The following is a 16,604-nucleotide window of genomic DNA, read 5'->3' on the forward strand; positions in this document are numbered from 1 at the left end:
TGATCAGTGGAGCAGGAGAAACTAGACAGTCCTACCACATACAGGAAACCAACACAAAATGAAGGAGGCGTTTCAAATTCGTGGATAAAGTATGGATGGTATGGCTGCTTAATAAACTCGTGGGGCACTCTGTTACCCATGTAAAGTAAGATGAAGTGCCTTACTTCACACCATAGTCCTACTCTCCAATAGATGTTCTAGCTGGGTGAGTTAAAAAGTGACCTGGATTTTATCTGTATTGTTTAACTATTTTTACCAGGACAACTTAGAATTATATTAGCTGCATAACTGCCAGCAAAAAGAATAAAAGCTAAAAAAAGAGAAAGTAGTTAGTAAAGTGATTTACAGAAATTAGTAGTTTTCCCACAGTTTGCCTTCATGAATAATTAACACTTGTGAACGCAGAATTGCAAACCTAGTGCCAAATGCTTTTAAACAGTGCAAATGCAAATGCTGGAGCCACAGTCCTGTCGAGGTCAGGCCCGGTGCCAGCTGCCCAGCTGTCCAGCCCCCCAGCCCCCCAGCACACCTGACTGTCCCGGGAGCCCACCGACAACACCCCTCCCTCCCAGGCCTGTGCCTCTGGGCAGGATTAGACACAAGTTGCAGCATGTTCAGGTCTACATCTGGAAATCAGAAAAACTGTAGCTTCCTTACTTTTAGGCCCTGATTTTGGTGTCACTTTAAGAAGGAAGTCTTTCACCGGGGTTTGCTGGCAGAGCCTCACAAAATTTCCTTTTGTTGTTAACCACCGGGAATGAGCCACAAATAATGATTGATACATGGCCCACTACTCTGCACTCTTCAGTCTAGTGTCTCGCTTAAAACGAATGAGAGACCATATCCAGAACTCATTTAACATCAAAAGGTGACATGGAAAAGCATCATTTTAGGGAGTGGCAGTTGAAATAAAAATTCTTTCAAGAGTCTCATACTGCTCCTGTTTCATTTCAGGGATTTATGCAATTCACCTGATGTAATACTGTGTGTTTTACTAAGGAGTGGGTGCTGTTTTAAGTGCATTATATTACTAGCCACTTAACCCTCACTGGGTGCTATTACATTGTCGTCTTACACACGAGGAGACGGAGGCACAGAGAGCTCTACGCACCTGTCATGGGTCACAGAGCTGGTGTGTGAGGGAGCCTGAGAATCCAGGCTGCCCACCCGTGCTCCCACCCACAGACTGCACTCCCTCAGAAATTCAGACATCAGCCCGGGGTCTGAATTCCTCCCCTGAATGCTGCAGCCCCCTTCCTTCTTCTCAGGAGGGAATATTTCTCTTCTCCAAGGCTCATCTTTCCACTAAGGCCCTTAAAAGGAAAATTCATGAGGACTTTGTTCCCTTGGAAGATTCTGCTACCTCTACTGTTCACACCTTTCTCCCATCGTCTCTCACATGGAGGAATCTGGGGCCATAGCCAGATGGCAACAAAACAACAAAAACCTTTCTCTTTGGGCAACAGCCACCTTTCAAGTCTTCTCTCTGCTGTCCAGTGCCATTTTTCTCAGGGAAGGCTACTCTTCATGCCCTACTTCCCTCTCTCAACACCCCCTTGCAGCCTGGCTCCAATCTCCGTCCCATGAATGATCTAGTTGCTGAACTGGTCTCTTCCCAGAAACCCCTCCCTTAACATCACCACATGGAACTCTTAGCACTTCTCATTCTTCTGTGACTGACTGCTTTCCCTCTAAATCCCTCTTTAGTCCATCCATTTCTCCCCAGCTCCAGGGCAGACCAGTACCCCCTCTCTTCTGGGCTCCTGTATGGTGTCCTGCCCCCATCAGTCCCAATTCTCTGCTGCACACAGAGTGGCACTCAAAATGCCTCACACCTGCTTATAGTTAGCAGTCCCCAGCTTCCTTCTGGTTTCAGGACAAAGAACCAGAGTCTCTGCTGTCATTCGTGGGGTGATGATCTAGTCCGACCTTCCTCTAACTGGCCTCTCCTGCACCCTACTCTCTCACTTTCCCCTCTGGCTACCACAGTCTCCTCTCAGTCTCAGGTTCCCCTCTTCTGCATTCCAGAACTTTGCTCAGTGGTTCCTTCTGCCTCCCACACTCGCACCCCCACCCATTCCCCAGCTGATCCTATTCAATGTTCAGAGTGCAGAACAGAAGCTTACTCCTTCACAGAGGCCTTTTCTGATGTCACCTGCAAAGGCTTGGCCAGGCCCCCTTACACCTTTTCGCAGCATGAGAACTTCGCCTGCTCTCATTTATCCCAACTGTACTGGAAACCCTGCTTGCGTGGCAGAGGTACTCCTTGTATGCATTTTTAATGTACGTCTTTTCAACTCCCTTTCGATTCCTACCCCTTAAATGTTTTTCAAGGTTCCAACCCTTTTCCAAGAACGGAAAGTTGGCTTTTCTTTTTGTGTTCCGCATTAGTGGCACTACTTCTGCTCAGTCCCCTAGATTCAAGTCTTCCCAGGTCTCCTGCTCCTTGATGACACACATCCACTGGAGTCCTGCGGAGCCTATCTCTGCCATGCACCACTGCTTCTCCCTAGCCCCCAGGGCCCCTGGGCAGCCCAACACCACCAGCCCCCTCAGCCCCCAAGACAGGGTCAGCACCAGAGGCTCCCCTCTCACTGGCCTTGAGTATTTTTGTCCTAGTTCATGTATTTCCTCGCTCTTCTATCACCCTTCTAATATGCCTCATCTCCTAACGGTCTGAGCTCTACTGTTTCTCCTCCTATCCCCGCAACCTCCGTGTTCAAATTCTACCCATTTTCAAGGTCTAGCCCAGACACCTCATCCAGGAAGCCTTCTTTCAGAGATGTAACTCCATCTCTGTATTACACTATCTCCATACCTCATCTGCTTCTTTACTTCCCTTCTAGTGTCTTGCAGCATGTCCTGCTCTGCCTAGCAGGTGATCCGTTTTCGAGGTTCCATCCCAGCTTTCAGGATGGGGAGGCATGTAAATGAAAGCTCAGGCCATATTCACTACATTTATGGTTTATGACTGGAGAGAGGGAAGTAAAATAATATGCCAATCAAGACATGATTAAAGGAGAGGAGAAAAACCCAGAGGATTCTCACCTTCCACATACATTGAGCTTAACTGCTATTTCTCGTAGATGGCGAATGAGGCCCTCAGGACCTTCGGTGGGTACTTACATAGTGCCCGATGGTGCTGGCATAGGTATCAGCAATCCAGGACATCTCCCGCTCGCCCGTGCTCATGTCTGGGGCAGGCACATCGATGCCAGGACCTGGGGCACAAGGAAAGGGCAGCTTTTAAGATAAACTCCTCTCAAACACATAGATCCTTGGGATTTTCTATAATAACAAAGCTACCACTGTTAGAAAACTTTAGATTTCATCTGTGTAACTAATTGAAGCCATTAGTTGAAATTAGCCACTAATTGAAATATTTGCTAAATGTTTCGCTACACAATTATACACACACACTGTTACATAGTAATTTCTTACGGTGGCGTTTCCTTGCTCTATGTTTGGAGGTTAGCTCTGCTGTGACAGATGTGAGCCACTCAACTGAACTTCTGAACATGTGAGCATAAGCAAATCAGTGTACCCCTCTTGACGTCAGTTCCTTGAACTGCAGTTAGAGTAAACAGTACCATCTTGCCCTACAGAAGGATGACTCTTACGGTTAGGGAGTGTATGAGTCTGAGACAGCACAGAAACACATCACTTCTGGGGGCGGGGTAGGGATGGGTAAGCCCTCCCCACCAAGTAGGAAAAGAAGAAAAAGACACATTGTTGAAGCAACTGAATTAAGTCCCATTAATACCTTCACACCTGTGCTTTGGCCTGTTGTTCAAAGCTTACTCAGTGTATGCAATTTTAAACCTTAGCTTTCAATTCCTCAGATCACAGAAAATTAAAAAGTTTGAGGATAATAAGAAGTTAGTCCACAGGCAGCAGCAACAACAACAAAAAGACTAGTGACAGCACTAATACTGATGGCCACACTGAGATCTCAGATAAAAATGCGTTAAATGATGCCTACTCAAATCGGCCAAAGTAGGGATACACAGAGATACATCTCTCGAAATAGTAAGAATCAAAACAACCTAAGTATCTAGTGAGTCAACTAAATAAAATACGGTGGGGGCACCTGAGTGGCTCAGTCGGTTCAGTGTCCGACTTCGGCTCAGGTCATGATCTCACGGTCCGTGAGTTCGAGCCCCGCATCGGGCTCTGTGCTGACAGCTCAGAGCCTGGAGCCTGTTTCGGATTCTGTGTCTCCCTCTCTCTCTGACCCTCCCCCATTCATGCTGTCTCTCTCTGTCTCAAAAATAAATAAATGTTAAAAAAATTAAAAAAAATAAATAAATAAATAAATAAAATACGGTGTATCTATGTAAAAAATATTCACCGAAACACACGTGGAAAAAAAGGAGATTTCATATAGCACGTATATAGTATGTTCCTATTTAAATAAAATTCTTTTTCCCTCTCTAGTTAGATCTGTGTAATATCTAAGCATCTATCCTTCCACGTGTATACACTGTCTGCGTGCAGAAGTTTGGAAGGACACGCTCACACTTGTTCACTAGGTTTCCATTTCGGCCTTGTTTATAACTTTCTATATTGTGTCAATTGTATCATACAAACTCATTACCTTCATAAAAAGGAAAACAACAACTTTAAAAATGATTAAACTATTTAAAAATTTTTTTTTAACGTTTATTTATTTTTGAGACAGGGAGAGACAGAGCATGAACAGGGGAGGATCAGAGAGAAGGAGACACAGAATATGAAGCAGGCTCCAGGCCCTGAGCTGTCAGCACAGAGCCCGACGCGGGGCTAGAACTCACGGACCGCGAGATCATGACCTGAGCCGAAGTCGGCCGCCTAACCGACTGAGCCATCCAGGCGCCCCAAATGATTAAACTATTAAGTCTCTCAAATAAAGTTCTTTCTAAGGGCTGTCCCTGAGTTCTACATTTTTTACTTTTTAACCAATAGAACAAGGTACGTTTTAGTATTTTCCTACATCTCAGACGCCCAGATCCTAGGTGATGTGTTTCTCTGCACAAGTTGTGATGTGATGGACACAAGATGGCATAAGACAACTGCGAAGTGGTCAAGCCTTGCTTTTACAGTCCTGCCCCTCCTCCCAGCAATCTGTCACACTCCTGAGTTGAGTACCCTTTCCTTTAGGCAGCTTCTAAACCTCATGAAGTCTGACTTCCCCAAAGTTACTCTCCTTCCATATAACTCTCCTACTTGGAAGGATTCATTCCACATTCTAGCCTCATCCTCTGACAAAAGGGCTCTACCATCCCCATTTGCTCATGATGTCCATTCCTTTAGAGTGACATACTTCGAGGATGTCAGTAAAGATTTGTTTAATCATACTGCTTTTCTCCCAAGGTATCAATGACAAATTGCTCCTGAATCCTTCTGGTGGTTATCTACAAAAGTATTTTAGCAATATCAAGGGTCAAGTAACCTTGTTGGCTCAAATAACAATTCCAGTTGGAGAAGGGCTATTGGCAAGGAGCAAGTATGAGGGATATAGTTTGTAAATCAGAAATGTACCATGATACATTGCTTCTCAAAAACCTCAATTCATCTAGACAGCCTAAGGTGAGACAGCTCTCTCTACCCAACGCCAAAGTCACAAAATATTATTAGGCTTGTGAGTTTTCTATTCCACACAAAAATCGACATTCAGATCACAAATAGTTCCTGAGTTGCAGAAAAATTCTCAAATATCTTACAGAGAACAGGTCTGAAAGTCCATACCTTGTAGAACATGTAACTACCCTCAGGAAAGCTAAAATGCCATCACTCAATCCCATAATAGTATAAAGAAGGTGAAAAACTGGCTGGAGAGTGCAGTTGCTTTAACAGAGCATGAGCAAGAGCTGAAAGGGCAATTCTGGTGCCTGATACACTAGGGGAATAAAAGGAGGGAGACATCAGGTTATTGCAAGGGAACTTCACCATTTGCAAAGGTGGTACCTAAACTCACACAGCAGAATTAGCATCAACCTTCACAAGCTTTAAAAAAAAAAAAAGACACAAGGAGAGAACACCTCTTAACTCATTCTATGAGGCCAGTATTATCCTGATATCATAGACATTGCAAGAAAAGAATCCTACAGACCAATATCTCTTAGAACACACACATGCATACACACACACACACACACACACACACACACACACACACACACACACAATTTATGAAAGAACTTGTCAGAAGTGGTATAAATCTGTGCATCGAAGACTACAAACTACTACTGAAAGACCTTAAAGGACGCCCGAGTCCGTGGACAGTCAGTATTCCTGGACTGGAGCACTCACCATGGTGAGGACGGCAACATCCCTATGAAAACCCCAGCTGACCGTTTTTGCAGAAACTCAAAAGCTAATCCTAAATGCACACAATGTGACAGGGCCAGGACTCCAAGCCAGCTTCAACTCATACTCTCAAACTGTGTGGAAAGAGAAGTTGGAGAAGAATGGAGAAATGACATCAGTTCCAGAAGTTTGCTCAGGACCAGTTCTGTCCTGGGGGAAGAGAAAGAACTCCTTCACCTCCCTCTACGTGCCACAATCGGGTTAGCTGCAGTGTGAGGCAATGAGGCCTCAGTACTTAAACCAAGGAGTCAAACTGCTTCTAACTTTTGGAATTATAAGGTACTTGACAATATAAATGTAGAGAAAATTAGCTGGTTATACACTAGATAAGGGCAATAAATACAACTGAATAAGTCTGAAACCACTCAAGACCATTAAATATGTTTGTGACTTAAGCTAAGAGGAAATACGATATAAAAATCATGAAGGCTATCAACAAGCTGAACATGACAGCAGTTCCCCAAATCTCAGAAGTAGTGGGCATTTCTGTAAAGGAGGCAGTCAACTCCAGCTACCCAGTGCCTTGCTTTGCTGCTATGGTGGTAGTATGAGCTCACAGCAGTGCTGAGGGGGAGGCATGCCAGGAATCCACATGCCTTTTGTTTACTTACAAATTTTTTTTTTAATGTTTATTCATTTTTGAGAGACAGAGAGAGAGAGAGCAGGGGAGGGGCAGAGAGAGAAGGAGACACAGAATCCAAAGCAGGTTTGAGGCTCTGAGCTCTCAGCACAGGGGCTCGAACCCACCAACTGCGAGATCAAGACCTGAGCCCAGGTTGGATGTCCAACCAACTGAGTCACCCAGGTGCCCCCCACCCCTGCATGCCTTTTAAACGATGAAAGACATATTGAATCTGGTAAAGTTCTAGTGTTAACTTTTATTTATTTCTATGCTAGTTTATTTATTTCACATCCTTTTTTTTTTTCCCTAAAAAGAGGGCATTTCAAAATAAACATATCTTAAGTTCATAGGAACCTGTCAACCAACAGTTGGGAGAATATTGGGGAGTAAAAACACAGGGGCTGGAAAACAGAGAAAGAGTAGATTTTCTTTCTTATTTTAGTCAGTCTTCTTTATGTTACAAGGGCAAACATTCTATTAAATATTTTTTTTTTATTTAAACAAATTAGAATCCCTCTAGATCAACAAAAGAAATATAAAGATTTAATTTGCTTGAAAATTAAAGATTAAATGAATATTTACACATCACAGCAAAGAATTCACACCTCATATGAAAGAGCACATGAGATAGATGACAGTATGATACGGAAATATCAAGCCAGTGAAGATCAGCACCTCAGAGATCTAGTGTTTGAGGAAAGGGCCTAGTAACAAACATTAGAAGCCCCAGGAACCCTCCAAACCAGCCGGTGATGGCAGCGTGAGCTATTAGTGTGAGGCCCCTCACCTCCCTGCCTGTGCCCACTGTGCTGAACCTCCGATTCCAAAGGCATCAGATTTCCCACTGCTTTCAGAACAGGATCACTACTGTGAAAGTGATTTCTACATATTAAAAAAAATGTTTATAATACAGGTATTATTCAGTTCCTAGAATCTTTCTGGACATCACAACAGAGATTGTACAAGGAGAGGGGGTGGAAGCGATCCGTCTGGTGTCCATACTGCATAGTGAGAACCTGAACTTTGCTATTAGAGATGTATCAAAAACAGGCCCATGTATGTCCACCATATTTGTCACAGAACCCAGCTTTTCAGAGTAAAAGGGCAGTTCTACCCATGTACACACAGGTAAAAGCAGGAGTTTACCTTAAGAACATTACTTTTTAGATGTTCCTACTCTGTGGAAACCTGCATGGTAATACGTACCAATAAAGCCCTTCTTTGCCAGCTCCATCGTAAACCTCCTTGTGATCTTTTCTAATTCATTATCCTATAAAGGAAAAACATGAAAACAAAACAACAATGAAACAAATGTTTTTGACAGAAAACCACCGGTGGAGATAGGTAATAGTTGGATTTTCTATTTATAGGACATTTTCACCTATCTCTTGTGTAATCCTCAAAGCTCATAAAGCAGGCATTTACATTTTAAAGATGAGAAAATGACAGATCACAAATTAGGTCATATAAACAACAGACAGTAGAATTAGGGCTCAGATCCCAGTTCCTGTTCTCTTTGTATTAATATAGGACCCTATGAGCAATCCCTATGGTATATTTTCATTTAAATGGTTAATCTCAAAAAGAATGAAATCATACATGTTATGTTTGTAACAGATGTTACTTTGGTGCTGTAAAGTATAGTAATGGCTTAAATTAACTTGGAACTGATAGGATAAACAATAAGATTTTTACTGAATTAAGACATTTGTCATTGGACCTTGATAACCCAACACAAAAATCTCATAGTAATATATACTATATTTATATAGAACATATTATATTTATGTTATAGAATACATAACATGGATATAAATGCCTAAGAATATGAAGGTATTAACTACCTTCTAACCAAGTGAGAAAATGAAAAAGGACATTGATCATTGATGTTAAGCCAGGTGACCTTTATATGGCACAACACTCAATGTGTTAATTCTTTACTTGTTTTTCCATTCCTTTAAAAAGCAATAGGGGCCATTAATCTCACTGATATGGGGGACACACAGAAGCCCAGTAATTACAAGTCCCCCATCAGTGTATCATGTGCACAAATGTCATTTTGTTACTTACAGTATAGTTCTTGGGATTAATCTTAACACCAGCCTTGGCACCCCCAAATGGCACATCTGGAAGAGAAGGCTGCAAGTTGTTATTCCAGACAAAGGATAAAAAAATTAAAGATGCAGAAAGTACTATGCAATGTATAAATATGACACTTTAAGCTTTAGTTTAAAAAAATTCAAGAAATAAACCCACATCAATCTCTTCTAAAATGTTGTACTTTAACTAAAACTCTAGAGGAACAGAAATGATAAGGCTAGGCAAGTTACGATGTGTAATCAGTGTGCTTTCCTAATTCTAAAAGAAAAAAACATTTATTCCCCTTCTACTATGATTTGGTCTTATTTACAGTGTACAGAAAGGGATTTAAAAAAAAGATCTACACTTCAAGAAAATCCAATTGATTCCTATAACAAGTCCTCCATTAAAAAAAAAAAAAAAAAGACTAACTCTTAATTAAGGCTAATTGAAAAATGGTGTGGGCATTAAACTGTGCACCTTGAATAACATCCTAACAGTAACCCTGTATGTAAACATATTTCCCCAAGCGCCATTAGGTGGCAACAAAGGAGATCACTTACCAACCACAGCACACTTGTAGGTCATTAGAGAAGCCAGGGCTTTCACTTCATCTACACTCACATCAGTGCTGTAACGGATACCTGAGGGGGTGAGAAAGAAGGGGATGCATTTAGAACACCCTTCTGGCAGGTTAAAAAAAAAAAAAGTGCTAGAAATTGAACTGTCCACACTTTTTGCATTTCAATACCTTGGTTATTTCCAAGAACACTTAAAGAAACTTATGATACAAAGTCAAGGGAAATCTAAGGAGTCACCTAGCAAGAGCTACAGAATGAGCAATGAATTTAAGTATTTGGACAGTTATGAGCGAAAGACTGGGTTGGAGTGCAGTTTCTGTGTTCTGGTACAAGCTCAGGATGAGACCATGGAGCAGGGCTCCTGGGGATTAAGAGGTGAATGGAGCACAGTCCTGTCCTCTGGGGACTGACAGCCCAGTGGGAAAAACCAGTAACTATGATTCCACAAGACAAAAACCACCTTCAAATGAATGTTACACTTTTAGGAAGGCAATTAACTCTGGGAAGGCTTTAAAATTTTTCTTTTATGTTTTGACTTAGGTGATTTGGTAGCAAGGAGCTCAAAAATTTTGCTTTCTGATAGCATACAAATATGAGCAAATGGATACTCAACAGATTGATTCAATCTAATATTAGATGTCTAAATAGAAGTTCTGGCTTCAAACGAGTACACCCAGATGTCCCAGTCTCTTCCTCCCTTCATTCACTGTCAGCCTGTCAACCAAGAGACGAGAAGGTGACAAGTCATTTCTTTTTCTTGGAGATGAGCAATTCCCTCTATCCTTTCTGCAAGGATGGCAGAAGGCCAAGCGACAGACAACTAACTGTCTCAATGCGCCTGTACTTGGTAGTGTTAGGTGTTTGGTAGAGTGGACGTGGAAAGTGAGTATGTCCACTACTTTGGTTTTGTGGGTCCTGGGCACTCACCCTCCCAAGTTTTTCAGGGTTAGGCCACCCTTTGTCCTCTGCAGTTCACTGTTTCTCAACCCAAAGGAAGAAGGCCAGGGTGAGGTTAATGTCTGCATGCTACCTGGCGCTCCCTGGCACAATGTGTGTTTGTGAGTGATGAAGGATTCTTGAATGACGCTGGGTACAACTTCCACTGAGTTACAGTAATGGGGGGCCTCGGGGACATCTCTTAAAGAATTTTGGGAACAAATGTTTTTCAGATAGCAATACACAATATCTCAAACTGGTGGTTGGAGAAAACTTCCCTAGTCATTTTAATTTTTTTAAATGTTTATTTTTGAGAGAGAGCAGCATGAGTGAGCGGGGGAGGGACAGAGAGAGAGAGAGAGAGAGAGAGAGAGGAGAGGACAGACGATTTCAAATAGGCTCTGTGCTGACAGCAGAGAACCCAATGTGGGGCTGGAACTCATAAACCACGAGATCACGACCTGAGCCAAAGTCAGATGCTTAACTGACTGAGCCACCCAAGCAAGCCCCCCCGTCCCCGTCATTTTTAAAAGATGGCTTCTTGTATATTTCTGCAAACATCTATCTAAACAAAATGATATCTTTTCCAATTAGCAATAACTGCACCTTGGATAAACCTCATTGGCTATGATACTGCCACTGCACAAAGCTAAACGCCAATGATACGACTTAAGAGAATTTTATCTGTGGTACATAGATCATAAAGAGCAAATTCTAAAGCTGAACATATTTCTTTAGCGTATTAGAAAAATAAAATGATTATATTTAGAAAAGGGAGCTCTTGGAACAAATTTACTTGTTAATGAAATTTTAGAATAAGGAAGGACAATTTTTTTAATGCTTATTTAGTTTTGAGAGAGAGAGAGAGCAGGGGAGGGGCAGAGAGGGAGGCAGAGAATCTGAAGCAGGCTGTGCACTGTCAGCGCAAAGCCCAACATGGGGCTTGAACTCATGAACCGTGAAATTGTGACCCGAGCTGAAGATGCTCAACCAAATGAGCCACCCAGGTGCCCCAAGAAGGGATAGTCTTTTTAAAGATAGACCAGCTACCTGTTGCTTTAGAGCTTGCTTCCCTATTTTGTTCAGGCCTCTATTAAAACTTTCTTCATTCCAAGAGGCCTTCCCTGACCACCTTCTTTAAAACAGCACCTTTCTCATTCCTACTCTCTAGCCCCCTCTACGTTAATGTTTTACCACTGACTTTATATTATAGATTTGTTTACTGTCTTGGCTTCCCCACGTGGGAAGTTATCACCATGAGGACAGACTGTGTTTTGTTCAATGCTTCAATTCCTGGTCCCTAAAATAGAAAATGGCATGCGTGTATCAGGCACGCAAATACAGGATGATTAAATATATGAATATTTCTTGACTCTTAAAACTTAAGGTATTAAGACAGAAAAACCGTAGTCTCTAAAAATTCTGACAGGCCTATAAGTTCTGAACAATTCACAATACACTGCATGTATTACAAAAGGACTATAAAGCAGTAAGAGGCAAAAGCACCAGGTCCTAAAAAGTACTCCAGAAAAAAAAAAAAAATTTGTAAGTAATATTACGACTAAACATTTGTTTCTTTAAATTTTTTTTTTAACGTTTTTATTTTATTTTTGAGACAGGGAGAGACAGCGCATGAGCAGGGGAGGGTCAGAGAGAGGGAGACAGAATCTGAAACAGGCTCCAGGCTCTGAGCTGTCAGCACAGAGCCTGATGCGGGGCTTGAACTCACGGACTGTGAGATCATGACCTGAGCCGAAGTCGGCCGCTTAACCGACTGAGCCACCCAGGCGCCCCAACATTTGTTTCTTTAAGGCAAAATTGGGGGGTGGCTCAGTCAGTTAAGGGTCCGATTCTTGATTTCAGTGCAGGTCACGATCTCACGGTTGTGAGGCTGAGCCCTGAGTTGGGCTCTATGCTGAGTGTGAAGCCTGCTAAAGATCCTCTCTCTCTCTCTCAAAAATAAGAAAAAAATTTGGCTTAAACACTAAAATATGTTTTGCGGCGCCTGGGTGGCTCAGTTGGTTAAGTGTCCGACTTCGGCTCAGGTCATGATTTTGCGGTCCGTGAGTTATAGCCCCGCGTCGGGCGCTGTGCTGACTGCTTCGGATTCTGTGTCTCCCTCTCTCTCTGACCCTCCCCCGTTCATGCTCTGTCTTTCTCTGTCTCAAAAATAAATAAACGTTAAAAAAAAAATTAAACACTAAAATATGTTTTTAAAAATCAGTGAAAATGCTACTATGCAATGTGGCAAATGCCTCAGTGAAGGCCGTGCTAGGCCAGTGATCTGGGCTGGGTACTTCCTGACCAAGTGGACCCAGCTCAGTGGCAACTACTGTGGTGACTGCACTTGCTTACCTGGGGAGGCACAGCCTCTGTTCTCAGGTTTCATCAAGACCGCACAGGACAATGCACGTGAAGCAGCTGACATGGTCAATAGTTCAATCTCGGCTATATTATCACTGCTATTGTAAGTATTAGAAAGCAGTGGCAGATAACAAAGAAATCTATGTCTTAAAAAGGCTAAACTTATAGGAGTTTAAACAGACAGCTTAATAAACCTTGATTTCATTACTTTAAGATAAATTCATGAGGGCAGAATAGTCTGCTATTGAGAATTAGTATTTCTATCATACACAAAGCACTTTCTTCTTGCTCGTTTAGAGTCTGTGGAAGTAGTCATTAAGTTATTTTAATTTCCCTTTCTTTTTAAAAAATTTTTAAATGTTTATTTTTGAGAGAGAGAGAAAGGGGGGAGGGGGAGAGAGAGAGAGAGACAGAGAGAGACAGAGAGAGAGAGAACGTGAGCAAGGGAGGGGCAGAGAAAGAGGGAGACACGGAATCTGAAGCAGGCTCCAGGCTCTGTGCTGTCAGCGCAGAGCCTGATGCGGGCTGGAACCCACCACCAAGAGATCATGACCTGAGTGAGACACTTAACCGACTGAGCCACCCAGGCGCCCCCAATTTCCCTTGCTTTCTTTAAAAATATTCCATTAGTTTCAGGTGTTCCACATAGTGACTGGGCAATTCTATATACTACAGCATGCTCACAAGTGTAGCTACCATTTTTCTTGCTTTCTTAAGGGAAGGGAAAAGTTACTTTCCCTTATCCAGTGTTTCAAACTAATACATTCGGTGGGAAACTAAACACAGCCTGAAACAGTAACATTTACAAATCTGATTATAATCCTGTTATTCTAGACATTGATGCTAATTAGAAACTGGACCCCTCCTAGTACAAGACAGTGTAAACAAAATGCCTATGTTACTGCAACAGTTCTAGAACCATGAGTCAGAAACTGTGTATGTATAACAAAAAAACATGTTTCCACTGGATGGAACCCAGGCATTCTTGTGTGTAAAGTGAAATTTTCTTTCCGAGCCACACCCAATCAGAAAACTCAACTGCAAGATACAGAAGAGAAGTAGTTACATAAATTACCTTTCACATCAGCATTTTCTGCAGGCTATGAGCCAAGAAAGGCTTCTAGTGAACTGAGGCAAGGGAGGGGTAATAAGGAAAGGAGCAGAAGAGTTAGTGGGGCGGGGAAGCTCTGGAGCAGAGGAAGGAGGAGGCAGGGAGGTACCCAGAAAGGAATGCAGGTGGTCGGTTACTGCCTGGGCTAAAGAAAAAATAGGTTTTCATTTCAACTTTCTGATTAATCAGTGATACATAAATGCTGTTACTTCTGGAAGCTGGCAGACATACCAGCACAAGGTTACTTAACTGTTAGTCTGGAAAACAAAACAAAACAAAACAAAAAAACCCCCCAAAACCCTTCAAGGATAGCCGTAAGTAAAATACTCTGTGTTGTAACAATGCTTGAGATGAAACAAACTCCCTCCAGTACAGGAGCTTACACCTAAGGGAAGGCTAGTTGCTTTGCTTCTCATGGGACTGGAAACCAAAGATAATTACTAAAAATATGCGGTCACCTAAAAATTCCTAAACACATTCTGATGGACACTAAGAGTATGACCACAAAAAAGAAGCCACTCTCTACTATATCTGTAAATCCAATGGATTATGAGATATTAGCACAACTGGGGTATGTGAGGGACAAATGATGCCACATACTTGACGTGACACTGACTACCTGGAGTTAGGGCAGACCTCAGACTACTGCAAAGTTGTAAAGGAGGGGGGAAACGTAGCATTTCTGAATACCTACCACATTTGAAGAACACAGAATTTGAAAACAAAGTCTGAGTTCAATAAAGCCAAATGACAGGTAAGAACACACATGCACAGAAGAAAACCAAGAAACCTTAAAATATTTTAAAACAAAGTGAAGCAAGAAGGATCTTATTTGCAGTCTGAATGTTTTCACTTTTCGTAACAGCAAGCCTTTACTTCTCTTCTGTGGGGTGGCAGGGAAGGCTAAAAGTGAGCAGGGCCGATAGGGATAGGATGGGGGCACAAGGGCAGAAACTAAAAGGGCCAAGAATTTTGTTCCAGAAATGGAAAGGAGTAAATTAGGTTTTTTTCTATTCTAAAGTCCTGTAGCACTACCCATTAGCCCATGTTGCAGCTGGCATTGCTAGTGTCTGGGAAGAGACGGATGGGGTCTGTGAGCGACAGCGCTAGTAGGTATCACGACAGAGGCGGATGCTTTCAATGAAAAGCAGAGTCCACAGCTGGCAGAACTAGAAAGGAAATGGGGTGATTACGCAGGTATGGACCACACGGCAGATGTCCTTAGAGACAAGGACCCCCAAATCAAGACCCCATTCTCACTGGCCCACAGAGTAACCTGTACTTCCAGTTCGCCAGCGGAAACTGAACACCACCCATGACTGTTTATTATTTATCAAACCTGGTAGAGCTGGAGGAAGGGTTGGTGGTAGAAGTCTGAAATCAGACCTCTTATTCTGAGGAGTAATTAACTCTACAACATAGTTATTTTGAGCTAACTGGTATCCAGATGTTTCAAAAGAACATTAATAAAATGCAGACATCTGCACACTACACAGCACAAAGCATTTCTCTGCCTTTTGACTTAATGACCAAAGATATTCCTTACTACACCAGGTTTTTCTAGGAGAAATCAAAATCAAAAGCAAAAATTAGCTAAAGCTGCTATAGTGATGAAGAAACCACACCAGTTCCTTACTTTGAAAAATTTCAGTGAAAACCACAACTGAGTAGCTTGAATTTTTTTCCTTTTGCAAGCTGACTCAAAACCAAAAACATACGAAAAAGCTCCTAGCAACTAAGTCACCATTGTTTTTTTCTGTGATGAATCATTAACGAAACACATTCATGACAATTTAAATGGTTTTAAAAATTACTTGAGCCTGGATCTTTTAATAGGTCTTTGATTTATTTATCACAAATTCAATTTCCAACTGCATTCTCTCACTTTTCAGAAAACCAAGAGTTCTACCACAAGCACAGAACTCACAGAAAAGCATAAAGACCTCAGAACTCTTGAAATGCATGCCCTAGCACTCTTGCCATTTACTCACGAGAACATCTTTTCTCACTTAATACTAATATAATTTCCTAACGTGTAACAGAGTAACATAATTACAAATGAGGAGAGGAGGGCAAGGGGCAGTGGGGAACTGGGACCCTCCAGCATGTAATGACCTCAGAAAACATGGGAAGTCTCAGACAAAAATTCAGTTGGCACCGCAAGAAGCAGGCCACATAGGAACGAAGGAATATCATACCCTTTAACTGCTTTTGACAGTGTCCATGTCTATGTAGAAAGGCAAGGAACCAAACACTTAAAGAGACAAACTTCATAATAAGTTCTGGGAAGCATATGTTTAGCTGATGTTGGAGAAATGAAAAGGACATTTCACTTCTTCTTTTCATTAACATTAAAAAATTATACAACACATATGTGTATGCGTTCATCAAAACTTAAAAACAAAAAATTGGAAGTCTCCCCTGACCTCCCATTACATACCACTATGTAATCCCAGTCTTCTCTTATGGGGGACTGTTCTTGGTGATTGAAGTGGGTATATATAGATCCTTCCAAATAATTTGCCTGCATTTAAGTACATATTATTTATAGGACACAGAGTTC

General features: G+C 42.0%; 1 protein-coding gene across 1 annotated transcript in view; it reads right to left on the minus strand.

Annotated features, from left to right (window-relative positions):
* GLUD1 (glutamate dehydrogenase 1) overlaps window positions 1-16,604 on the minus strand; it is a 38,167-nt gene that overhangs the window by 11,796 nt on the left and 9,767 nt on the right. Inside the window, exons 2-5 of the mRNA XM_015542482.2 lie at window positions 9,613-9,693; window positions 9,041-9,096; window positions 8,177-8,240; window positions 3,127-3,221 (exon numbers count right to left, since the gene is read on the minus strand). Of these exons, the coding sequence (XP_015397968.2) occupies window positions 3,127-3,221; window positions 8,177-8,240; window positions 9,041-9,096; window positions 9,613-9,693 (296 nt within the window). The remainder of the gene's footprint in view (window positions 1-3,126; window positions 3,222-8,176; window positions 8,241-9,040; window positions 9,097-9,612; window positions 9,694-16,604) is intronic.

This window comes from Panthera tigris, chromosome D2 (assembly GCF_018350195.1).
Source record: "Panthera tigris isolate Pti1 chromosome D2, P.tigris_Pti1_mat1.1, whole genome shotgun sequence".
In the NCBI taxonomy this organism is placed as follows: domain Eukaryota; kingdom Metazoa; phylum Chordata; class Mammalia; order Carnivora; family Felidae; genus Panthera; species Panthera tigris.